The following is a 25,937-nucleotide window of genomic DNA, read 5'->3' as shown; positions in this document are numbered from 1 at the left end:
GTCCTAAATTTGCCAGGCAGTTCCATCCTGAAGGTGCCAAAGGAATTTAAGGAGTGGCTTGGGAGTGTGGGGAGTTTAAAGATGTTCTTGTATACAGAAGGGATTGGGGTTATTGTTCCTAATCTCTTACGTGATTCGCGCTCTTTATTTTGCTTCATCCCTCAGCTGCCTTACTCATTGTCTCTGAAATCACGGACCGAGCCAATGACAGCATGCTCCAAGGGGTGAGTCCTACCATGTCATACTCTGTCCTGATCAACAGGGTTTTCTCTGCACATCTGCTGAAGTGAATAGGTAGTATGTCTGTTAAATTCTGAAGCCTCCTCGAGGTGACGCTCAAGGGTTTGTACAGCTCTGCTTTATAGTACTGCAGATACGGAGTAGGTCTAGGCCCATTAATGAAGCTGTACAAGATCTAAGTCACTGTAGCATGCAGCACAGCCTTTTTCCCTTCCAGGGTTGTTGAAATGGTATGTGGAGCAATGAAGCTAGAGATGGGCATTTTCATGGTTCTGTTTCTAGTCTGGGATGTTTTTAGATATGAAATCTTGAAGACATCACAGATGCACTATTAGAGATATATTCCAAGCTCATTCACATGACTTTTCCACAGTCTGGAATCCCATTTTACTTCAGAAGAATAGGTCCTGATTCATAGCCTTAAAGATCAGCTCACAACCAAATGGACTGGCCAAGACTTTCACAGGTTAGAGCTCTTATGTAAATTCAGATTTAGGCATCTAAATAAATTAAATACCTTTCCAAAATACTGAGCAGTTCCTTTAAGGTGAGTGTAACTTAATAATACCTCTCACATGATATTAGAGTCCTAATCAACTGGCAAAGGTAGTCTGCCCATACCTGTTCTTATGATCATGTTTCCAAGAATCTAGGTCCGATTTTTATCTAAGCTGGTAGAAGTTCTGCTACTGACAACAGTAAGAAGCAGTGTTAAGAAGCGCAGAAGGCAATAATCAGACTGTCAGACACTGGATCCAGCAAATTCCTCACAAATTCAACTTGGTGGGCCTCCATGTGATATTATATCTAGAGTCAGTGCCTTTCCTTATGTCATACCAGCCATCCAAACCTGCAGCTAAATTCTCTCCTTGGGTCCATGTTTGCAACACTTGCAGCTTTAGCTCTGCAGACACAGCATTCAGCTCAAGGAGTTCATAAGAAGTGTCTACAGTCCTCATAGCCTATTGAAATGTCAAGAAATGGTCACAGTACAGTCCAAAATCTGAAAAATGCCATTTTTAAAGCCTTCTTCTCAAGGCCTTTAGACCACCAAGGATAACATGCATTACTATGGGAGTTATTAGTGCAGTCGTGTTCTTGCTGATGTTGACCGTTATTGTGGTTTCTTCTCAGCCACATTTATGTCAGAGGACAAAGTACGTCATTCCAGGCATCCTGCATTTCACCCAATAATGAGTGCTTGCACTGAAGTGTTTCCTTCTCAAAAGCTGTCTAATCTCAATAATTTTATCCCTGCATTTAGATACAGTGATTCCAAGTGATGGGCAATGTATCATATCTCTTGGGAAGCGGATCACACTGTACTTCTCACTTGAACATTGGTGACTTTAACATCCTGCCTTGGGATTTGGCTGTGTCTGTGTCTGCTAAATTAAAGATCTGTTTGGCATTGCAAACCTCCCTCCCTATAGTTAATTACAGATGGCAGTCAAGACACTTCTTTATTATTTAATCTACTGAGGAGAGTGTTGCTAATAATCACTCAGCCATCAAAACATGAAATCCAAGAGACATAGCAGAAAAACACCTGGGCATTAATGTGGACAAGGGGAAGAAAGTGACAGGAAATATTAGCCCTTCTGAGTAAGAGTTTGTTTTCAGACAGGATTTTAAAGTTGCAAGAAGGAATGCACAGGAACTGATAGACAGAGAAAGACATCTGCTGGGGCCACCACAGCCACATACCAGCACCGCTAACCCAGCATGTTCCTTTTAACACCTCTGCTCACTGCCTGCAGGGGGGAATAAGGGTGCTTGATGAAGCAGTGAATTCAGACTGGCAAAACCATGTAGATCAGGCTAGATGAAGAATGTTCTTCACAACAGCTTGGGAGGTAAGAAAGAAAGAGTCTCAGAATCCAAGGTGCCCTTCATCTTTCAAAAATGAAGCTTTCGTGCTCTGTTCAGAGGAAAAGTAGAAGCAGCTGCTTTCAGCAGATGAACTTGAGAGCAAAGAACCTCAACTTTTGCTCACATCTGGAAATCTCTGTTGCTCAGGTTTAAAAGCCATGTCTCTGATATGTTTGCCAAGATTACAAACACAGCCTGTGTGTTCATGGGCTGCTTTGCAGCACGAGGTTCAGTGATTATCTCCTCATGGCCAGAGACAGACAAACTCCAAGTCTTTTAATATTTGTATCAGAAAGGGATAATTGGGTAGTTAAAACTATTTACTATTTCCTGAATAGGGAAACCTCTCTTTGCAGATCTGCCTCTTTCCCCTTTTGGTAGCACTAGAAACAAAGACTGAGGCTCTGCACCTGCTTTCCCTGAAGCCAGTGGCAAAATTGCTGCAGATGAATGTGAAGCCCAACTAGTACGTTTCTCTTTTCGTGCAGAGATGATCTCAAACCATAACAACATATCGAGATTTCAAACATCCTGAAGATCAAGGTTTTTAAGGCCAAAACTCAAAATTCAGATCTGCATTCTCACTCAGTGCAAACGCCAAAGAAGTCTGGACCTATTGCTTTTGTTTAAGTCCATCTCTGCTTTTCTGTTCCAAGCTTCTCCTCACTCCTCTGCATCTACTGCAAAACATGTTCCCCCTTTATGCAATAACATCAGCCCAATGGCAATGCTGATGTGGCCCGGTGACAATCTAAAACTTTCCAAAACTTCATCTTAGCCATGTGTAACCAAAGCAACACTCTGTGTTTCAGCAACTAGGCAGCCTGAACACCTTTGCTGAGTGGTGTAAGCTCTTGGCTACATTGATCTCCTTTGTTGTTTACTCTCAGCTTTATTTAAAGACACTTCAGTCTCAATATAAACTATTTCACTGTCAGCCATTAGAGTACATAGGATGCGGACAAAAGTTGGGAGGGAAGCTTTTGTAAAAGAATCAGTAGTTGCACAATGGACAAACACACAATGGTGAAGGAGAAGGAAAGGAGAGAGAAAGGAACATAAGAAGAAAGCAATGATGCATGGAAATCATGATGTTCATACAGACTAATTCTGAGTGATGTTCAGCATTGACAACAATAACCAGTAGTTAATTACTACATGTACTACTACTGTATTGTAACCTAGATGAAAGAATAGATGTAGACTGTGGGTAGGATGTGGTCTAACAAGCCTAGGGTTTTATCATATAAAGAAATGTAAACTGGCTCACCTACAGAATGACTCTGAAACCATGGCTTCATTGAGCAAGGGTTTTAACAGGTTTGATTCTGATTTTCTTTGTTCCCAAGCAAACAATTTATAATCCTACCTTTCCATTACTAAAACTTTCTTTGTGCCAAAATAATAGATATCTCATCATAAACCTGAGATCTCAGGAAAAGTTTCCAAAATAATCTCAGAGCTTTAGAGATACCCATATTAGAGGCTGAGAACTGCAAGAGCTCAGATCACAATCACGCACTTTTTTCTGGCATCTCTGCTTACTTAGATTTCACTCAGATATCTGGAAGATTTGTAGGAATACTTTTCCGAAGTTATAAGTATATATAAGTGGACGAGATCAGACTTCCACTGTATATTGTACTGAAGTCAAAGGAGTTACATTACTAATAAAAAACGATCATAAAAATTCAAACTAGGTCTTTGTTGCACTATAGATTTTGATATAAACCAAATAACTCACATTTGGATTTTACAATGACTGAGTTTTGTACGGTTTAGATTGTGCTGGGATATGAACACTAAATGCAATCCCAGGCTCTGCTTTTTACCTGTATTTTAGGCATCTCACAAACCACGTGTGAATGAAATCCAGACTCAGAATAGCAAGCAATAGTTGTCAAAGGGGCAAAAGGAGACTCCCTGATACCTCTTGCTAAGGAATGAGCAGCTTTTACGCAGCGCTGGCATAGCAATCTGTACAGCAGGACACAAGTAGACTTTCACAATTAGATCTAACCAGTTTGTCATCAAGCAGCTTGGCAGTGGGTAACTTGTAGCTCTTTCATATTTTGAAGGAAAGCTTTGTATTTGCTGTGTTGCATTACCATGCAATTGATTTTTATCTCCACTAAGCCATGCTTTAATTTGAAGAACACTAGCAGATCCTCTGAGTTTTACAGATGCAATAGACTGTATAATAATTGCTATTAACAGTGTCTGTCAAATTCCACATAGATTTTTACACTTCATTTTTTTATCATATCATCAGAGCACATCTGCTCTTTTTGAAATTGTGGCCAGGAAGAGATGAAATAAAATTTCCTTTTTTCCCATCTGCGTGAATGCTGTGGGTTCATGAAGGGGCAATTTTATGGGAATCAAAGTTCAATATGCTGCTAAATCAGAGGTTGTTTTCCTGAATTAATATCTCATTCACAAAACCCATAACCAGCAGTTCTTTTCTTGCTCTCAGAATTTCCATTCAAAGAATTTAACAAGTGACTCTAATTGCAGAACAAACCCAACAATGTCATTCAAGATGGAGAATTAATAACTTGGCATGTACCTGGATGAAGTTCTAAGCAATAATTTAGACTTGGCATGTACCTGGAGGGGGAAAGATTCCTGCTGCCAATTATTAACTCATCAAACTGCACTCCAAAAATCTGACAGGAACACTGAATTACGACCCACATTTTCTGCAGAATGTCAACAACTCATCATTAGGGTTTTTTTGTTTTATGATAATAACACTACAGCGGTTTTTCCCCTGGAAACTATTAGCCCAGGATTTTCAGACACATTATGATATCAACTATCTCCACAGTGTTCTTGTCAAGTAGGAAAATATTATTCACAATTTACAGATATGCAGAGGCACAAGGTATACCATCACCACACAGCATTAAGAGTATCTATAACTCTAGGAGACATTCACTACTTGAACTAAGCAGGGTTTGTACTACTCTGTGAACTTCTACAATCTGTTAGAGGCCCTGAGATGCTAAGAGCTATAAATCATTGCTGCTATTAACAGCTGGTGAATTCCTCAGGGAAGCAGTCCTCCTGCATATACAAAATGATATGTTCCTTGCCTAATGGAAGCTGCAGTTCACTGCTAAGCTGGCTACAGATGGCTTTTGGCCACCCCACATCTGCAATACTAATTGGGTGGAGCTTTGTTTTCATTTTTGAATTGTAGCTTGTAAAGGATTTTGGAAGGAGAATGATAAGAGTTTAAAGTAGAATGAAGAAAATTATATAAACAGGGAGTTTAAGGGAACTGTAGGGAAATTATACCCCCCTCAGCTGCCCACCACAATCCCTCACATCTGATGGCTGCCTGACTTCCTACAGGAAATGAGTCTGATACATCTCTGTCCGCTTCCTGGTGAACATGTGTCCATATTGCAAAGGTCAGCGTTACAACAGGCGCCTCTGCCAGCAGACCTAAGAGAAGCTGACGTGTATCTGAGTTGCAGCAACTGAATTCTTCTCTCACTCTTGGAGAAATCCCGATGACTAGCACTAACATTTGCCAGGAAGGTGCTCACAAGTGGGCACTGCCTTTTCTGCAAATGAAGAAGAGGCTTCTGTTGCAGAAGCTGTCAATTTGACAAGTTTCACTAGGGCTAAAATACCCTTTAGTGATGGAAAAGTCTTTTGCAAATGTCTTTTGCAAATGTCAGCTGTCCCATGATCCCTGGTATTTCCTGTGCTGTTTATACGTTCTGTTTCCATTTTGCTGGCCCACAGTATTTCAGAAGTGACCTGAAAAATTCCATTTGTTACTGACTGCAATGCAAAATAGATACTTGATGGCTGAAAAGGTCTTGAAAATGTGTCAACTGCCAGCTATATTGCAGCATCAAGGTGCAGCCCTGTGCTAGTAAAGCTTGTTGCCATTTCCATACATGTTTGATATGTGGTTACAGATTAGTGACTGAACTTAACAATTAAAGACCTCTTTCTTTGGCAGAATTAACAACAGGACACTAAACAAGTGTAATATTTCACTAAGGTAGTAACATTCAGAGATATTTCAGGCTTATCTTAAAAAGCAAGCAGAGATAGTAACTAATTAATTAATTGTGTTAGCTGAAATTCAGAGTAAATTAGCCTTGACAGACCATCATGCTAACATGGATACACTCTTCTGGTATCTGCGATAGCTTTCTTAATTAGCTGATTTTGCAGACAGCACTGATTTGTATCAGGCAGATATATCCTTGATTGCACTGTACAATCTAATGCTGTCTAACTAAGTCCAGAAATAGCTTAATGCCAGTAAGTGGAGAGCAGGAAAACAGACCATTATCTACCACAGCTGAAAACTGTAATCAAAGGCTGCCAGGTCACAAAGTTGTTTTCTTCTCTGCATCAATGTGGCCCTTAGTATGTAGTTTATCCAGGTGTGTAACTGAGAATTTAGGACAGAATGGCTAATTTGGACAAGAGAGTCCTAAGTTTTAATGTATTCCACTGATGTCTCAATGCTGCTTGTGCAGTCCATTCTGCTGTGCTGACCAGATAAAACCACAGCTGAATCCTACCTACAAACCTGGGTTTTAGCAAAATCATCTTCTATATGGAAGAAGAATTCAAATGATCCTACCGATGTTGTAAAGGTACAGATATCCCCTCTTCCTCCTCTGTATATTCCATCCAATATCATCTCTTTGCTGAGAGCACAGGCTTAGTTAGATTAATGTTTGATACCATCTTCAGGGTATTTTCAGAATCATATCACATGCCAGTGTTCACTGACTCTGCCTGTGCTCTCAGCCCAGGTAGGCAGTTAACAGTACCAGAGTTTGATAATGAGCTTCCTGATCTTTGCAAAGCATCAAAAGAGAGACCCAGCTTCATTGCCAGCTTACTAGTTAACCTTCTAAATCCCCTGGTGCAGAGCCATTAATCCATTAGAACAGGATATAAACCTCCAGATAATCCCAATAACGATCCTACTGTAACAAACATGCTCTAGATTACCTGTGTCATGTCACTAATGCACAGGCCTTTGGAGGAGATACTACACTTTCTCTTTGCTTCCAGTTTACTGGTTCCCAGAGCGAGAAAGTCAGCAAAGAGGCCAATGTCTAAATACTGCAGGAGTTTAGCATGGCCTTTCTGAAGGTGAATTGAGGTGTAAAGGAGGTATTAAAGAGGTATCAAAGATAACAGAGATGTTGAAGGTCACAACAGGTATGAATGCAGGTGATGATGCTTCACAAAACCTGCCAAGCTGGAAGAAGGTTTTCTAGACCTAAATTCCCTGGGCTCGGTTCTCTCTCTCTCTCTCTCTGAAACCTAACTCTATAGTATCACTATAATCTCCTAGTCAGAGAAATAAAATGGTGAGGAGGGATGAGGGAGGGTTTGCCCGCTTGTCTAAAGAACAATCACCATGCAGTCTCCTAAATGCTTTTTCTCTTCCTCAGGAAAACTTGCAGAAGCTGGTACACATTGAGCACAGTGTCAGGGGGCAGAGCAGCCTCCTCCAGCCAGGAAGGGTGAGTGCTGCAGGCAGACCTATGCTGATAAGGGCATTGTTTCTGGCCAGCTTTATTTCTGTCTGTGTGGATGGCGAGATTGCAGATGTCTACAGGTGTTTTTACTGAGTCACTGTGATAAGAGTTGTAGCCCTGGCTTGTGTAAAAAGCCATCACTCTGGCAGTGCTCAGAGAGATATGCCAAGAGTCTCGTGCTGGGAAAGACAAGCATTGCCCCTGCTTTCACACGGAGCAGCCATTTGGCTTTTCATCCAGCCGTCCTCAGACTGCCCCACTGCAGTGTGTTTTGGAGGAGTTGCTGCTTTGCTTTCTATATGTCCATGTTGAAAGGTTTGAAACACTCGAAGGCTGGAAAGGCTCAGTTGTATTTGGCTAGGCAGGAGCCTTAAATCAGGGGAAATTATTTGTTTTCAAATTGTTATTCTTATCATTCCCTAGTGCTGCTTTTAGTGCAAGACATCGTTTTTAAGCAATATATAAATAGAAATGTGGGAGCACGTACAGCTTTGTCTTGCTATCCACATCAAATGCAAACGTCTCCTGGCTATCAAGCCTGTCAGGCTTCCTCAGCTCCCACCTGCCGCTATGCTTCAAAAGATTTCTTCTTGAATTCTGCAACCCTAAATGTCCCCTCAGTCCAACAGTATCTTTAGCAAAATTCATGGAACAATTTTCAAGACATGCATACTCCTAGCATAAGAATCTTCATCAGCCAACAGTGCAGTCACCCTCTATTTTTTCTCTCACATCAGTATTCTCACTTGCCCTTGCCAGACAATGTTTTAATAACTTCCACAAACCCGAGCATGTAGAATTTGGAGGACTGGTCTCTTTGAGTATAAACTGCTCTGGCATGAAAAACTCTCCATCAGAGAAGAATTAATGACTGCAGATCCACTGCTGTAGTTCAGTTATTCTGGACTAATCACATACATAGTCATAATAGGGATGGACAAGGAAAGATACCTATTGTGTTTGCAGACATGTACAGGTTATGTACACAGACATGGTTATTTGGATGTAATATGCTGAAAACCGAGGTTTCAGCTTTTCTGTTCGTTCTTCCTAATTAGAGAATCTTTAAAAGACAAAATTTCTTGTCTGGATCCTATTAAATGTTAGTTTTGCAATCTGTGACAGTGGTGTCTGACAAGTGGGTTTCCAACCCACCTGGTACAGATACAAATGAAAGCCATGAAGAGCACTAGGGCTAACCCTGGCAAACACTAAGACAAACCATGAGGATTCAGGCTAGAAGCAAGTGTAAGGTATTCATCTCTTCCTGTGGTGGTGAAAGCAGTTAGAGTTCCTCTTTTCCTAGTAGGAATATTCTCTATTCTCAATAAACTTCAGAATGAAGCCTCAGGATTATGACCTACTGTTTTCTCCTTCAGATCTTTGTTAAAGAGGGAACGCTGATGAAAGTTTCCGGCAAAAACAGGCACCCTCGGCATTTGTTCTTGGTAAGATTTCTTTTATATGTTTATTGTCTTCCTCACACTTTCTGTTGGGCTTATGCAGCCCTGAACCATGGCAGAAACTTCAGGGTTGCAGGTTGTTTAACCATCAGCAGTGATGTGACAAGTTGGCTTCTGTTGCTAACAGTAGTCCATTTCACACATGTCCCCACTGGCCCTGTTTCCTGGCTACTTATAGCCCCAACTAGGCCATAATTCTGCAAAGGAGCAATACCTTCAGCTTGGCCCAAGCTTCCGAGGTGCTCAGGAGGATGGGAGCACCTGAATACTTTCAGCAATTACGCTGCACACTTGAAAATCTGTCCTAAGGCCTCAGGAGATCTGACTAGTAACAACAGAGAACATCCAACTGTTAAGGTTTATGAAAACAGCCTTTGGACTCAGTTGGGAGAGACTTCTATCCTTGGAGCTCAAGGACTAGGTTTTATTTCCCTTTGTCCGTGTCTGTGTAAATTACCTAGTAACTGTGCGCATTGCCTGGATATAGTCCTTCTGTCTGAACACACACCTCCAGCTCTGTTTTCAATGAGGGAGTGCAAAATACCTCTAAGATAATTAAGAGAAATGAACCATTCATTTCATTTTTCAGAGGTCTACAACCCTACCAAAAAATTGCAAGTATTTGCAAAACAAAACACACAGAAAACCACTGGTTTGGAGATATGCTATTAATGCTCATGTTTTTATGTTGCATGACACTGACTATACTGAGCAGTTAGAGAGGATCTGAGACTCCAGATTGAAGCTATATTCTCAACTTTGCAGGTGGCTTATTGTATAACCACAGGCATTTTTATGCACTTATCTGAATGAAGGGGAAAATAATACTTGCCCACCTCTTAGGAGTTTGTGATGCTTATCTGTTCATGTTGGACTAGTTCTTTAGAGCTCCTTTCCAGAAAACAGCCATAAAGTCCTGAGTGTTATTGCTGGTATTAATATTAAAGTACCCTGTCTGAAGAATTTTTTTTTAAATAAATGGGTTATTGGCCTAGAATATGTATTTTCTGTGGCCTCTGTAAGTCCTGATAGCTTTTCACTCTGGGACCAATGTAAGGAGGAGAGATGGCCGATCACAGAAGTCATACATTTTGCCATTAATTCTTCTTATTTTTCCCTCTGATTATTATTATTTCATACTCATGTATGAGTAGGACCTTCCTCGCTGCTGTTCAGCTTCTCTGTCTCCATGATCACATACTACAGTCATAATCAAAGGTCAGATGAGATGGGACACAGTGATGGCACTTCACTTTTTTGATGGCTTCATTCGTTTCTGTGAAAATCTGGACTTTCATGTACTGAAAGTGATGTATTTCATCAAAATCTTCTAAATATGGGATTGCTGCAGTGCAGTTTTTACTGAGTTTGCATCAATGGACTGTAACAATAGCAAAAATGTCAAAGCCGTGACTCTGTAGAAGGCAAGAGAAAGTGTTCATGCCAGAAACAGTCACTGTGGGACCAGGGGCTGATCCTAAGAAGAACAGAGAACTGTGTTCTCTGCAAGAGTAACACTGAAGCCTATTGATGACCACTTGATAACAGATGATATGTGCTTTCCTTGCTGATCTCTCCACATAAACATTTGCCTCTGCTAGGACTGTAAGAACATTCTGGAATTGAGGCTAAAACTGGGGCAAAATTCCAAAACGTTTTTACCACTTTGTCTTCCAGTGTGGTCATAACTGTCATCATAATCCATCACCATGGTAAATACTGCAATAGCACAAACTTGGCTATTATAACTGAGATACAAAACTTAAAAGGAGGATCAGAAATCAGATCTGTATTAAACATTGGGAGAAAAGTAAAATTCAAAGTAGGGTAAAAGATATACTGAGCTAAAATTCAAAGAATCTGAAATGGTTTTACCAGCTTGGAGGTCACAGAGGCAGAAAGTATTACTGGCATGAAGAAAGCAGAGAAATGAGTGTCTGGCACTTACTAGTCAGGGAACTATTTTTGGTTTCTAGGGAAAGTTCAGCTGCTCAAACCCGGATGTTAACTGCAAGGAGAGAAGTGTCTCTTGGCAGCTGTAGACATTACAGTAGCCAATGTCCAGTGGTTAATAGATGCTCTCAGTATTCAGAAACAGCTTTTTTTTTTATTTTCCTTTGGGTCAGAAAGGCAAATTGTGGCCAGACATGCGCTGTCATGCAAAACATGTGGTGGAGCTAGACTAAAGCACGGTGGTCACTTTCAAGAACCAGAGACACATGAAGCGAGCTTCTTTCCTGCTCTAGCACAGTGAAGCTGCAACTGCTTTAGGCTTCTTGTATTATGTCTCCTGCTGAGGGGGGTGACTGGATATTGGAAACAGTTTGAAACTCACTGGCAATGATCTGCCTTTGGATTCAGTTAACTTCTACTCAGTTTCCTTTACCCCAAGAGTCCCTTAGGTTGTAGAATAATGCTATGTGTGCTATAATTGTAGGATAGAGAATCACTGTGGAACGTGGTAATTCCCTGAATGGTTTTGCATTATCTGCTGCCACTAATACTGCAGAGTCTCTGTTACATCATCACCACTCTTAGGTTGTTTAATGGACTATTTAGCCTGTGAATACATTTAGACAACTCCTGCATAGCTTTACAACATGTTTCTGTCTGCGTAAATTACCTAGTAACTGTGCGCATTGCCTAGATATAGTCCTTCTGTCTGAACACACACCTCCAGCTCTGTTGATTAGAGCAGCCATTTGCAATGAAGGTGTGCAAAATACTTCTAAGATAATTAAGAAAAACGAACCATTCATTCATTCATCGGACCTTCACTGCAGCAGTCTTAAGTCCCTACCACCCATCGCTGGCAACACCCCTTTGCAACAGCCAAGACCTGCATGAATGTATCCTTCCCTCTGCCAGCACATTTAGCCCTGATCCACATGCTGTCTCTTGATTCTGACCTCTGGGACACTCTGTGTATGCCAGGCATGCTTGAAATTTGACTCTGTAGTATTCTATGGGAAAAGAGAAAACCGCAAAACTTGAATAACCTCCTAAATATTGTCTCTTCAAGCCTACACTCATTAAAGCCTTTATAGTCTAAGGACCATATTATAATCCTTTCAAAGCCATTGACAAAACTCCAGTAGTATAAGGATTTACCCTGATATGTTTATCAACAAAAACTTTCAGAACCGGATTTTTTCTATGATGCTTCACATGTCCATTGCTACCCAAAAAGGTCATTGAGAAGCTGATATGTATAGGTGTACTTTGTTTTGATTTTGGATGAAATGAGTAAGTTACCCAAAACAGAATTTTACATGACTAGGATTTTTCAAAGTTCTCTGTAGTGAACTTGCTCTGTCTGAAGCTGAATCAAGCCTAGGGCTTGGAGAAAGTCTCAGGGAAAGAGTATATGCCGAAGGTAAACCTCAGAATTTAACACCTACGCATCCCAGGAGATGAGTCCACCAAACCAAAGCTGTAGTTAGAATATGCTATAAAAGTTGGGCATGTGCCAGAATCTTACTCGGTCTGTGCATTCAGGGTGTGCTTTTGTGGTATGTGTGCACTTGTGCTCTGAGCGCAGACCCTTAAGGAATGTTTTATGTCTGTGCTCAGTTCCTGCAGGCATGAGTGTGTAGCACACACATTCAGGGATTCTCGGGGTACACGTGTTTCTGTGGGTGTATACTGTGTGTATCACAAAGCTACTTGAGCTGGCTGTCTTGTGCAGGCTGATGGTATTGTTGAATCTGGTGTTTCCTGGCAGGATGTTTGGCAAGTTTTGCTGGGCGCCTGTTTCCTGAGTCCAGTCTCTGTTTACAAGGATGTTGGAGCCTTTTTGCAGCACAGTATGGGCTGCTGACGCTGGAAGGCCCCCTAATCGCCCCTCAACTACAGGACTTTGCAACTCAGACACTATCTCTTATCTCACCCTTCCAAGAATTTCTCTACAAAGGCTGCTTGTGTTGGAAGTGGGGTGGGGGAAACTGCCATCAAATAGCAGACTTTGTTTAATGCTCTAACCATCAGGGCTGGAACACAGGAGAATTCTGAGTCTGGAGCCTGGAAAACGCAGCCCCAGTGCACATTCAAGTTGCTCCGCTGACACTCAGAGGATGTTTAGCACTGACTTGAACAACACAGGGTTCATAACAAACTACCCTTTAAAACACTCAAAAAACCAAACACATGGTAGGAGCTTTTAGACAAAATGGGCACTAAACATAGGTGCCAGCAATTCAGCTGGGCACAGATAAACTTACTTGAATCAAAAAATTTGGACAGTGTAGGTTGGAAAATTTGCTCTGACCTCTAACATTACTGGGTTCCCACCACAATAGAAGGGATTATAAAGAAAAGGGGGGGGAGCAGAAGTATCCCTCTCTTTCTCTGCATTATCAGCTGTTCTCTTGGGGACTGCATGTTTCTGTGCATGCAGCAGTGCAGAACAGGAATATCTGTTCCCTCATTGATACCCATGCAGTTTGGGGATCCCAACTATTCAGGAAGTTGTCTGGCAAACAGAAGTGTGTCTGAAACCCTAAGACTGCTGGGAGGTCCCCCAGGGGTTGTGGCAGTCTGAGTTCTTCTACCACAGATTTCTGAGGGTCTGCAAGATCAGCTTTTGTTATGGCTCAGACCTCACTGCTTCAGGAAACAATGTGCCTGTAGTGGTATACAGAAAAGCAGAGTGTAAAACAGGAGAATGCATGAAACCACTGGCACTGATGCTAGTTCTGTACAAACCATTCATATAGCCACCACTCAGTTCTCAAGTACAGATGTGGCTAAGGAGATAGTGGGGAATGCAGATCCTTTTTCTGTGTGCCTTGCTTAGCAAGCTTTGAAATATCTGTCATAATTTCACTGTGATGAGCTGTGGCTGATGGGACCTCAAAAGACATTAGAGTCACAGCCCTCCTCTATATACTGTGCAACAAAACAGAAGGAGGAAAAAAAAAACCTCTAATGGGCAATTATAAAACAAAACCATCATTAATGTTTAATAAAATCTTGGTATATTAATCAGAGCTGCCATGACAACGGAATGCACCAGGGTGTCTTCCTTAATCAACAGTAATAAAAGAATAAGCTGATTTTTAAAGAAATACATACCTTTTAAAATAAAATAAATGGGGTTTGCAGTTCAAGAAACCCAGGAGTGCATGCTGCCAAAATCCTGAAGACCTCTCTTAGGAGCACAATTTCTCTGGCTTAGTGCCCATAATTAGTCACTTTTTCTCATGTTTTGAAACAGGCTTCAAGTAGCGGCACTGATAACTGGCAGAATTACTGTTTTCTCCTATAATTCTTTGAACATTCAGTAGATAGCAGGATCACCAGGCAAACGCGAGAATTCATTAGGGAATCCAGAGCATTCTCTAATGTTAGTACGAAAGCCTGCTTTTCTTTATTTCCTTTTTCCTACCTGGCAGCTCCAGTCCTTGCTGCCACTGACTTAAAAAGAAACCTACACATCTAGTAATATCAAGTGAAAATAGCTTCCATCTGATTTTCACTGAAAGGTTTACATTCACGCAGATTTTCCTACCCAAGCCTCCTAGATGTTAAGCATGCCATTGGTCGTGATCAATTTTCTGGTTATGCACAGCCCTAGTTAAACTGGGAATAATCGTGTGGTCAGTACTGTGCAGGTGTCACTGTGCTGACTGGATTAATGTTAGCATGGAAAGTAATTTATGGAGCCATAAGTAAATGCCATAAAAACTCTGTGACAAGCCATTTGTCACCCTGTTCTATGGAAATTATATTGTGTTGCTGCAAAAGGAGTAAACACTTCACTGAGAAGAATCTAAGACTCTTCTTCTGACTTGGTAGTATGTTTTTATATACTCAGTTGAAAAGTGCTATATTAAAAGAGCTTTAAACTATGCATCAATTAAGACTCACTAGAAAGACTGTGAGAAATGCACAGCACAGTGGTCTATATAGGAGAGCTTACAAATCTTTTTGCTAAACTTAAAAATAATGGGGATAACTTGTCTCTGGCATTGCACTGTATTATCTGTGCCTTGTTTTTTACATTGCCTTGCACGTCTTTGTTCACAGTATCCCATCTTGGTAATCAAGGGGCTGACCGAGTTTATGTATCTCAGTATTGATGTGAGAGGACTAGGCGGAAAAAAAAAAAAAAACCACAGTACATGACCTGTTCTTATAAGCAAAACAGAGTCTGCATGCACACAGGCATCACTTTAGCAATACTGTGGCACACAGACATTGCTATTCCTTCTAGTAGTAAGGAAGCAGGGGCCAGCAAAGACCTACTAGGTCCAGTTCCACTGTTTCATTTACTTGTTTGTTGGCATGGAGGTAAAAGCCCACAGTAACATCTGTCATTAAGCTAAGCAAACTGCACCAGAGAAGATCTGGTCTCATTTTGTCTGAAGATGTTTTATAAACAAACGCATTCTGCAAGGAGCTCTAAGAACTAAGGAAAGATTTGGGGTGTTAAGTTACAGATGTTTTGTTCCTCATAAAATGAAAAAAGTTTCTCATTTTGCTCTCCTACGGGTCTCTGCTGCAGCCCACAGACCTAGCAAAGCTGTCATGTGTCTGGACAAATTCTGCTAGCAGTAAAGTCCAGTTACTCCTCTCAAATATCTAGACCTTGGCAGCTCTCACCTCTACTTCCTTTGTGCCCAGAAAATGGAAGTCCTTGAAGCCAAGACCTACCTGTGGCCTAACCACAGCTTCAGTGTCAGTGGGATCCTGAAAGAGCTAGAGTTGCTGCATTCCAGGCAGTTAGTCAGTATTGCCAGGCAGTAAATGTACAGGCTGCCTTCCCAGCTTGAACACTGCACTGCCCTTAAAACAAGCAGCTGCTTCACCCAAACCGGGGAGAAGGGGGGAACAACAAGTTATCTACTGACTTAGCCATTAGCAACAGTCAAAAATGAGATGGAATCAAAGTCCAGGATCCAAACTCCCTTGAGCTCCGTGGAAATGCAGGTCTTGATCTAACTTGTGTGGCTTAGGCCTGTCTTTAGTAACAGCCCTAGCAGTTCACCAGGTTACTGCTTGTTCTGGGCATCCCCCCAAAGAAATAATGGTCAGGCCGGCAAGCCCTACTGCAAATTATTGATTTTGTCTTTCTCTTCATATAGATGAATGATGTTCTGCTGTACACATATCCCCAGAAGGATGGCAAATACCGACTGAAAAACACCTTGGCTGTGTCAGGCATGAAGGTAATGCTTCATCTGTATTATAGCCAGGAATTCAAGTTGTATAGTGGGTTGTTAGTACTTTGCTGGTTTATGTCTCATTTCCAGCTAAGTGCAAGGGGACAGGGGAATGGTGCTGTTAGCAGGGGATTCCTTTGCCTCTTATAGGAGGTACAAAGAAAAATAATATAAAGTAAACAAATAACAACCTTATCTATAAGGTTGTGACTTAGTATTACAGCCTTATTCAGGCTGATCATGAATAATGCAAGCCAAAACCAGATTTACTATCTGATCATGAAACTGGAGACGGAAAAGATTTATTATCCCATTTTGTCCATTCGCCTCTGTCTCCAGCCCATGTATGATTGTTCCCTACAACATATTCACTAGGGCTTAGGCTGCATGGTTTTAAACTCCTGCCGCTCCGAATTTACATAAGCTTTCATTTGCCTATTTTTTATGTGCCCTTTGACTGTTTTCATCAAATTAATGGATGAAATGGCGTTAATGGATTCAAAAAGTGATTAGCCCACTTCATGGAAAAAGGTGCACTGGGTGCTATTACATGCAATAATATAGACATGGTCTCTTATTCAGTAAATCCCTAAACTGCAGATTGCCAGAAACTGGACACAGTTGCCTTGTTCTTACATTCTTTCCCTAAGCATTTACTGGCCTCTGTGCAACAGGAGGTATTGGGCTGCAGGGGTCTTTGCTTCTGACCCAGCCTGCCATTACATACCTCCCTCCAGGAACTTATTCGTAACTGTTCTACAGCCAATATAACAAGTTGTATTTATACGAAAGAGAACTTGAAGTGGCAAGTCAGAAGCTTGGGGATGTAAGAAATACACAAGATGAGAGTTACTAATTATTAATTCCAGTAGAATGACACAAGGGGCGTCGGTGTGTTATGAAAATGTGGGAGGCTAAGTTTGGACCACCCTGGAGACATCAGGGTCTATAACTATGGGTGCCCAGCTGGGGAAGGAATTGCCAAAATGTTCCACCACTAAGTGGAATGGAGATGCAGAACAGGTACCTGTTAGGGTACATTTGAAATATTGAGTCCTTGGCATGACAGATGCATGTTAATAACAACGTATCAGTACCATGAAGCTTTTTTTCTAAGTGGCTGCTGCTACTAGTAAGTGGCTGGTGCACTATATGGTAGAGAAAATGTTTTAGCTGAGCAGTAGCTCTTAAGTAAGTTTTCACTCTTAAAGAGCCTTGCTGCAGATAGGCAGGCATTCACCTAACCGAAGCATGTTGCTGCATATGGTCTACCTGTTAGGAAGAAAGTTATTTCCACTCCTTCCAGGAATAGCCAAAGCTTTTGCTTGCTTTACCAACATGCTCTGACACCTGTCAGACTAAACGTCCCTGAAGCTCATCATGTTCAAATTCAGCCCTGATTCATACTTTATCCTTATCTTTGCAGTAAGGCTAAATGGACATTTTTTTCCCTTTATTGAAACCCCATACTGAAATACAGAGCACTCCTCATTAAATCAGCAACACAACACCCTGCCTGCCCATCCCTTTGCTTTGAAGTATGAAACACACGGCTGGGATGTCATAGATCACTAGGGATTGAGATATTTATAATGTACTGGTTATAGACAGTTTAACCTATGTCCACCTTCATGTTCATGGTATTTGTTTCTAGGTCAGCCGCCCAGTGACAGAAAAAGCCCAGAACGTCTTGAAGATTGAAAATGATGAATATTGCCTGACCCTGTCAGCAAGGTACTGTCCATCTTAAGTCTCCCACTACAGCATGGCTGAAAACACAGCAGACTTCCCTGAATTACACTGTGCAACAGGTAGATAGGGAGGGCGCTTTCTTATTTGGTCACTGAATTTGGAGCTTTCATCTCTCCAAGAACATTTGCCATCTGTGTGCAGTGCTCAGCCACCTGCCAAAGCCTGTCTGGTTCCTTTTATAACCAGCAAATCAGAAAATATCTGAGGTTTTCCTAGAGCTGCACACTCCTTACAAACCCCAAAATATACACACAGTACTTCTGAATTACTCACTTTCAGTTAAAAAAAAGTTGGATGTGTACAGTACTTCTGTATTGTAGAGGGGAAACAACTGCTGTGCGTGTCCTTCATTCAATGCAATTGCAGTTGGCATCTCTCAGAAGCAGCTCGGGATGCTCTGACGGCATTTTTATATTGTTTCTTTGCCTTTCGTGCTCATATCAAGTCTGTGCTTAGTTAGCAAAGCATGTGAGGCCACTGGGAGCTGTGCTGCTTTGGTAATAGATAGAATCAGGGTCTAAAACTGAGACTGTACTTCTGATAACAGAGCCAGACTGAGCCTGACTCTTATCAGAGCACTGGGATAGAGCCTCCTTCTCTTCTTTGTGCTGCTCATTCTGGGACAACCTGCCACAAGTCACCCAGCAACACAGACCTCTTCTTCCTCTCCTTCCCTGTGCTGCCTAGCAGAACTGATGAGACACCAGTGGGACAGCATGCTCTCCTAACCACACTGCACAACACCCACAGCATATTACACTCTCCAAATGGAGAGCCAAGGACAGAAAAGCACCAGAAGGCTTCAAACTTCCCTAAAGACTATGTCTCGTATTGCTCATACTGAGGTTCTGCAAACCCGCACTGAAGGCCAGTTGTTGACAATCACAACCCAACCCTTAATGCCTTATGCTTGCACAAAATAAGGCGAATGCAGCAAGGAGATACAGCGTGAGTGCTGGGGACTAAAGGCAGTAAAATGAGGATGGCCAAAGCTCACAAATCAGCATGGCTGCATGAGCAAGTGGCACTATAAAGTCCTTACATCTGCCATTGAAAATGGCTTGCTTGCCCACAGAGCCATGTTCTTGGCTTGCAGTCAGCTGGTGATGGATCTGAGCACAGAGCCTTTACTGAGGGGGCCTGATGTTACTGTTACACCTTTATTTGCATTTCAAAATTGTTCTTCTCAGACACAGAGGTAACAGTGTGGTGCCCATATAAAATACCAGAGCACCATGAGAAAGCAGTCAGTGTTACCTCCCTAGCATGCTAATTGAGAGCAACAGTGATGATACTGTAACAAAATCCCATCTCAGTCCAGTTTCTGTGTTGCACAGGTGTCCCCTGCTGTCCAGGAGACTGCAGTGACAATTTGACCCTCTTTTTCTATTTGTCTAAGCACATTGCAAAAGTATATGAGCCAGCACAGGGATAAATAACAGCTCAACCCAGGGGTGCAAGCCCAGAAATCGCACAGGGACTGAATGTGGCAATGGTGAATTGAGGTCTGAGTTTCTCTGAGCCTCCAAAGTTCAGCAAAAATTCCTCTGAGCCTTCACACAACCAATGAAACAGCTAATAGAGAAGAGGCCAGTGACAACCGCTATCATTTATCTTACTCACCAGCAGCCAGGTGTTATTCCCACATTTAGGCACTCTAGTAACCTATGATTACTGCCTAGGGATGTTTAACGGAGTGGAGAAAAGGTTAAAGAGGCCAGTTAGATATCAGGGTTTTAATAGTGGATTGTCCCTGTTATCTGTCTTTGACAAAGTGGCTTTAATTTACATCACTATATAGGCCATGATTTTCTTTGTTTTTTTAAGACACATCTTAATTTTCAAGTGGAGAGAATTTCTAAGTAAGAATTAGCAAGAGGAAGGGTGAAGAACCACTTCAGTTAATGCTTTGCAGGCTGGGAATATGGTTTGACTGGAAGATACAGACATCTTTTTCAGATTTCTTTAGAAAGTAAAATTTGACAGATCTTTTACTAGTGATAAGGACTGACTAGTAGTGTCACTCTTGTCAGAGATAATCTCCTACATCATAGCCCCTTGCCATGCAGAGGTTAACCTCTATGCATTATATACACCTGCTCAGGAATCTCTTTGCTCCAACAGGCTTGTTGAATTTTACAGAGGCTGGTATTTTCCACAGACACAAGGCTTATGCTCAGGGCACAGAGGGATTCTAAGTCAGGGGTCACTGATTAATGCTGGCATTTCCTTTCTCCCTCCCCACTCCTCCTTAAGATCAGAAAGACGAGTTGTTCTCAGGTGTCTTGTTTGGTGGCCTTCCTGAGCTTGGTGTGAGAAAATCACAGCTGAAGAGCAGCTGGCAATGCTGCTGCTGCTAATTTTTACAAGTAAGCTTAGCAGGTAGCTTTAATGTGAATGGCTGGTATGACCTGGGGAGGGGAGACCACACTGAACTTCATTCCCTCCTGTGACTGATGCTGGGAGCAGCTAGAGCTTTGCAGAGTTTCAGATGGACAGTAAGAGCACCGTTTGGAGTCACGGCAGGAAAAACAAGTAACACAGGCAGAACAGCTAAAAGCCCTAACAGAGGGCTGTGTCTGGGAATTAACAGACATTAACAACCCCGCTCCTTTTCTTGGAGAGCTAGACTGGCAGAGAAGTGCATAAGCTCCCTGTTTTGTCTAGGGCAAAGGGGGCATCTAGGGGCCAGTTTGGGGAACTACTGGCCTCCATGCAAAACTGCAACTAGAAGAAATACTGAATTTCTTTCCCAAATTGCTGTCCTGGCCTCCTGCCAGAAGTTTGAAGATAATCTGTGATCCACCTAGAGAAAAACAAAAATACTGAAATCTCTACCTGTGGGCCAGACTTCTGCATGCCCCAACATGGAGATCATCTAAGCATTTCATTGAAGAGATGAGTGCAAACACACTCCGAGCAACCATGCCAATGCTGCATGCTCTAGAATGCCTAAGAGCTAGGACAGACGAGAGACAGAAGAGACATTTCACGTCACCCTATGTGATCTAGGACTGAACAACTTACAGTAAAGTCAGAGACTACCTTGAAATATTTGTGAGCACTTTGCTCATTCCCAGTCACAGTCCTAATCGTAGATCTAAACTAATCATCTCGCTGAATAGGTATGACAGTCAGTTTTGTTCCTGGTCAAAGAAATACCAGTTGCATATCAATGCACTGGTGGGGAAAAGCAAACATTCATAAAGCAAAGCTTTTCTCTTCTGATCCAGAAACTGCTTGGTTCAATCCCTGCTGTGCATGGCATTGACTGCACTGCTGTATTTCATTCCACAGCTCCTGTTCAGAAAGGGATGACTGGTACAGCTGCATCAGCAGACACATCCCAGATGACTGCAAAGCTCAAAACACTTCCACCTTCCACAGCAGCGTAGAGGTAAGAAGAGAATTTCAGAGGTTGAAAGGGGAAGGAAAAAAAAATGGAGAGAGAAAGGAAAGGAGGGGAGGGTATAAAAAAGCAGAGTTCCCAGTGGCAGAGCATTCTTACTATTTTCATTTAAATCAGTATTTCAAGCCTAAATGACAAAGCTCATTCACAGTTCCTGGTTACCACACAATTTTCATAGGCCACCTATGAAATGTTAATCATATGGTATTCTGAGGTCTTTGCCTAAATCTATAGGAGTTTTATTGGAGGAAGACTAGCAGAATTTGGTCCTACAGGGTTACTATCTCGGATGTTCTAAAAACAGCTACAAACTTTGCATGTGATCATAAGAAAACAAAACTACCCATTAGTTATGTTCATATCATATACATAATAAATTCACTGCCAGTGCAAACCCCACCAGCAATATTCTAATGGTACCTTCACAATTAATGTACACTATTGCTATTGCATTAATTTCAATTGTGCTACTCCCAGTTATAAAAGCAAATAACGGATTTGATAAAAAGTAAAAATGCTTTGTAAGGTTAAGCAGAACCCTAGGGTTTCACTAAATAATGCTAACTAGAAAAAAAAATGAGGGGCATTTTATGTTTAAAGACTGTAGGAAATAAAAAATGAAATCCAAAAACAAAGCAGGATACTCTTGCTGGCCTGAAGCTAATCTGCTTTCAAATTTTCAACAGGAAAAAAATAAAAATTCAGATGTATAGCAACATAAAATATACCCTTTTCCAACAAAAAAATATATAATTGCTTATGCAGCTCTGCTTCTGATTTAGATCTGAATGTGTGAAAGGAGAATGTAATTCTTCTGCATCTAAATCCTGTTTGTCTGCAGAGGTCTAATTTCCTCCTAGCAAAGCCTCCTAACAGTCTTTTAAAGGCACAAGAGCTTGCTTTACCTGTGCTAAGCACTAAGCTGCTGTGAACCGGAAGCAGGGTACCCATGATGTAATTTGATGCTGAGCCTGAGCTAATGCACTCAGCTTCTCAGCAAGGGATCATTAAATTGGGTTCAGTTCCACACTGACCACGGCTTCACGGGCTCAGAGCACAGGCAGAGAGGATCTGCACAACACTGCTGCCTGGTGCATGCCAACAAATGGGAACAGTAGATGTATTTGCTTAAAGCTACTTATGTATTCAGATCAGCAATGGAAAGCACGGATCAGATTTGGATTGTGTGGGGATAAATTCATCTCTGTGCAAATCATGGTTTGTATTAGAAGTGAAACAAGTTTTTATTGCTTTCTGTAGCATCTCTCCCCTGACCATAGAATTGCCCCAAGATGCAATGAAATAGTGAGCTCAGTCCTTTTTCAATTGAAAGTTGTGAAGTTTTTTATGGATATTATTTCAAAAGCCATTAATAAAAAGATGGTTTTAACTCATGTTTGTACATGCAACTTGCATATACAATGAATCAGAACCCTGTCTGATGTAGAAGAGTGTCAGTGGATGGAAATGAGAGAAGAACTGTATGTGAAGGAGTGGGGCTGACTGAGTGTACTTAGGAAGTGTGGATGCTTCTTGATTTGTTCTTGTTTGATTTTAAGCTAAGGGAAAGGCTTGGAATACCCTTGGGTGAGAGGCCTCCTACTTTGGTACCTGTGTCCCATGTCATGATGTGCATGAACTGTGGTTGTGACTTTACCCTCACCCTGAGACGCCATCATTGCCATGCTTGTGGGAAGGTAAGAGCTGAACAGGCTCCTGAGAAAGGCTTTAGTCACCCCTCTACTACACCAGCTGTTACTACTCTAACTTCTACAAACTTGTAGAAACATCAAGAACAAAATTTGACTTCTCAAAAAGATTTTTTTGCTTTGTAGGAGAGAAATAAGTATTCGAGTTACTAACAACTCTAGCAGGAAAAATGGTACCCTTCCCTTGAGGACCAAATTAACTCCCAGAGGTCAGAAGCTGGAAGGCCCACAGGATAATCATCGCTTAGCCCAGCTTCTGTATCTGATCTGCAGCTAGAACTAGAGACAATGAAACTATACACTAGAAATACAGGTTCTGTTTCAGACCAGAGCAGTGCATCTAGTCCAGTGTCCTGGCCCGAACAGCAGCTAGTAAAATTATCTTCCAAGAAAGGTGAAGAAACTCAGCAGAAGGGCACAGTTAGATCTGACAAAGGGAAAGCTTCCTCTGTATTTCATTAAAGAGCTGCTAGTATATGCCCTAAAGGCTGAGAGGATCTATAGCCTTTCCAGTGTTGTTGTTCCTTTACCAGTGCCTTCCGCTGACTCTAGAGACTTGCGTTATCCACATAAATCTAAAGTCCTGTTTTAAACCATGGTTACCTTCTTCCTCTGCCAGTCAGCTCAGAGAATTTGCTTTGTAAGTGTACATATATTAATGTAAAATGACATTTACATGTATCTCACCTTTCTGAAATAGATTGTGTGTCGAAATTGTTCGAGAAACAAGTACCCTATGAAGTACCTCAAAGATCAAGCAGCCAAAGTCTGTGATAGCTGCTACATGGAACTGAAAAAAAGGGGTAAGGTTCCTTCATTCTTGGCAAAATCACTGCTTGCCTGTGTAATGAGGAGGGCTTCAGGATCTCCCTGCCATGTTGTGTTTTGTTACAGAGGATTTCTCATTTCAGGCATGAGGCACACGTACTGAGTCCCAGGAGTGCCGGACTACATGGCAGCTAAAACTGTTTTAGCAAGCCAGATTCTCAGAGGGTTCCTTTGGCCTATTGATAAATAAGAATAACAGTAAGGACTGTGTGATGCAACCATTAGAGTTGATAGCTCTTCCCTGTCATTTCTAGCAAATTATCCATTAAAGGAATGGCTTCACTGCTCCTCACTCTGTCCTCATCCAATGCGATAGCTTTTACAACTAGAAATGCTGAGGTAAAATGCAGAGTCACTAAGAGCTTACAGGGAGTTAATCTGGTTACAGATTGATGCATGAATTCAAAGCAGGAGAGCTACTCCTAATGAGAGCTCTCTGTATTTTTTTTGCACAATATGAGTCCCTGTTCTGATTTAAATACATATCCAAATCAAAGATAATTTGGAAAAAAAATGTGTATATATATATTTTATTTGTTTGCTTTTGGAACAAAGAATGAATAGGAAGTAATATTCTGGCACAACTATTCATGTAGACAATCCCTGAAAGTCGGTGCATTCTACTATCAAGACTAAAAAGGTAGGGACAATGCTGTGCTTCAGTGAGAGCTTCCAGAGAACGTGTGTTGCCAGAAATGAGATCATGGAGAGACATACTCAGACAATAACACTGAAGCATTATCCACTGTTGCAGGGAGTAATGAAGCTTGACAGAAACAGTTAACTGTCTCACATGCACAGAGCTCAAAGAGAATGGTTCATATAGAAAGAATGTCCCATTAGTGAATTTATCCTACAGAGGTGGTACAGAACACAATCAAAGGGAATAGATGGCAAAGGCATTTGCTTAATACTGATTTTAAGTTAGAAGGAAACAAGTTGTGTTTTGTGCTTTGTCAGCTTTCTTGCAAGCTGCAGGATATTACCATTACCCTAGGGTGCTATGAAATCCACCAAGCTAACCAGACTTGAGAGAGAAAAGCTAAGATAAAAATTCACCAGCTATGCAGTAGGCACTGCATTTTCCTAGCAGTTTGCGTTAGTCCATCATGTCTCTTACCCTTAGTCTTATATGTACCAATTCATCCATTTCGCCCTTCCTCTTCTCAATTTTCTTAATCTTGCAGAGCGACCACTAAGTGTGAGCTTCCCTCCAACTTCATCCAGGTATTCGAGCAGTGCCTTCTCCTCTGTTTTCCACAATATTCATTATTCATCTTTCAAGAAGCAAAAGAAGATCCCTTCAGCTCTTATGGAGGTAGGACCAAGCTGCCTGAGAAAAGGCAAGGAACTTTAAGAGCTGTGTGCTGACACTACAGCAGCAATGTTTATCATTTATTCTGTGTGCAGCGGGTGCAGCCCATGCCCTAGTCTACTTTCATCAGGTAGTTATATTTCATACTTTTCATAGCAGTGTAGAAAGTTTCAAACACAAAATACTCCAACCTCTGAAGATTCCATAGAAACTTCAGTCTATCAAGAAACCCAGATTAGAGCAGTTTACTTTAATCTCCTCATCAACCCATAAAGTCTTTAGAAGACTAAGATGCCCTCAAGATACTAGGTAGTTCAACAAGGCAGGTCACATAGATGACAACTGTCAACAGAGAATGATTTGCTGTTGACCAGCAACTTTTTATGACAGGACCTTTGCCTTTCAGTTGGCCCTTCTGACTTCAAAAGAATTAAAACATCACTTATTTTGTTAGGGAATAGAATGTAGTCCTTTGCGAGCATTTCATGAATATATATGTTTAATCAGTCAGTCTCCCCACAGCTCAAACCAAACTGTCTAAAATAGGTAAAATCTTGATCTCACAAAGATAAACAAGCAAGTTTCTCATCAATTTCAGTGGGGCCAGGATTTCACCAGCTATATTAGTTTTCTTTCCAGGAACAAGATGCCAATC

At 41.5% G+C, this 25,937-nt stretch overlaps 1 protein-coding gene across 2 annotated transcripts in view; it reads left to right on the top strand.

The window, feature by feature from the left end:
• FGD5 (FYVE, RhoGEF and PH domain containing 5) overlaps window positions 1–25,937 on the top strand; it is a 118,787-nt gene that overhangs the window by 86,614 nt on the left and 6,236 nt on the right. For both annotated transcript variants that reach the window (XM_064519283.1, XM_064519282.1), the window contains exons 10-18: window positions 166–224; window positions 7,557–7,628; window positions 9,023–9,091; window positions 16,192–16,275; window positions 17,924–18,003; window positions 21,319–21,418; window positions 22,990–23,127; window positions 23,840–23,942; window positions 25,155–25,285. In XM_064519283.1, coding sequence (XP_064375353.1) covers window positions 166–224; window positions 7,557–7,628; window positions 9,023–9,091; window positions 16,192–16,275; window positions 17,924–18,003; window positions 21,319–21,418; window positions 22,990–23,127; window positions 23,840–23,942; window positions 25,155–25,285 — 836 coding nt within the window. The remainder of the gene's footprint in view (window positions 1–165; window positions 225–7,556; window positions 7,629–9,022; window positions 9,092–16,191; window positions 16,276–17,923; window positions 18,004–21,318; window positions 21,419–22,989; window positions 23,128–23,839; window positions 23,943–25,154; window positions 25,286–25,937) is intronic.

This window comes from Dromaius novaehollandiae, chromosome 12 (genome assembly GCF_036370855.1).
Source record: "Dromaius novaehollandiae isolate bDroNov1 chromosome 12, bDroNov1.hap1, whole genome shotgun sequence".
NCBI classification, from domain to species: domain Eukaryota; kingdom Metazoa; phylum Chordata; class Aves; order Casuariiformes; family Dromaiidae; genus Dromaius; species Dromaius novaehollandiae.
This window is presented reverse-complemented; position numbering and strand designations above follow the sequence as displayed.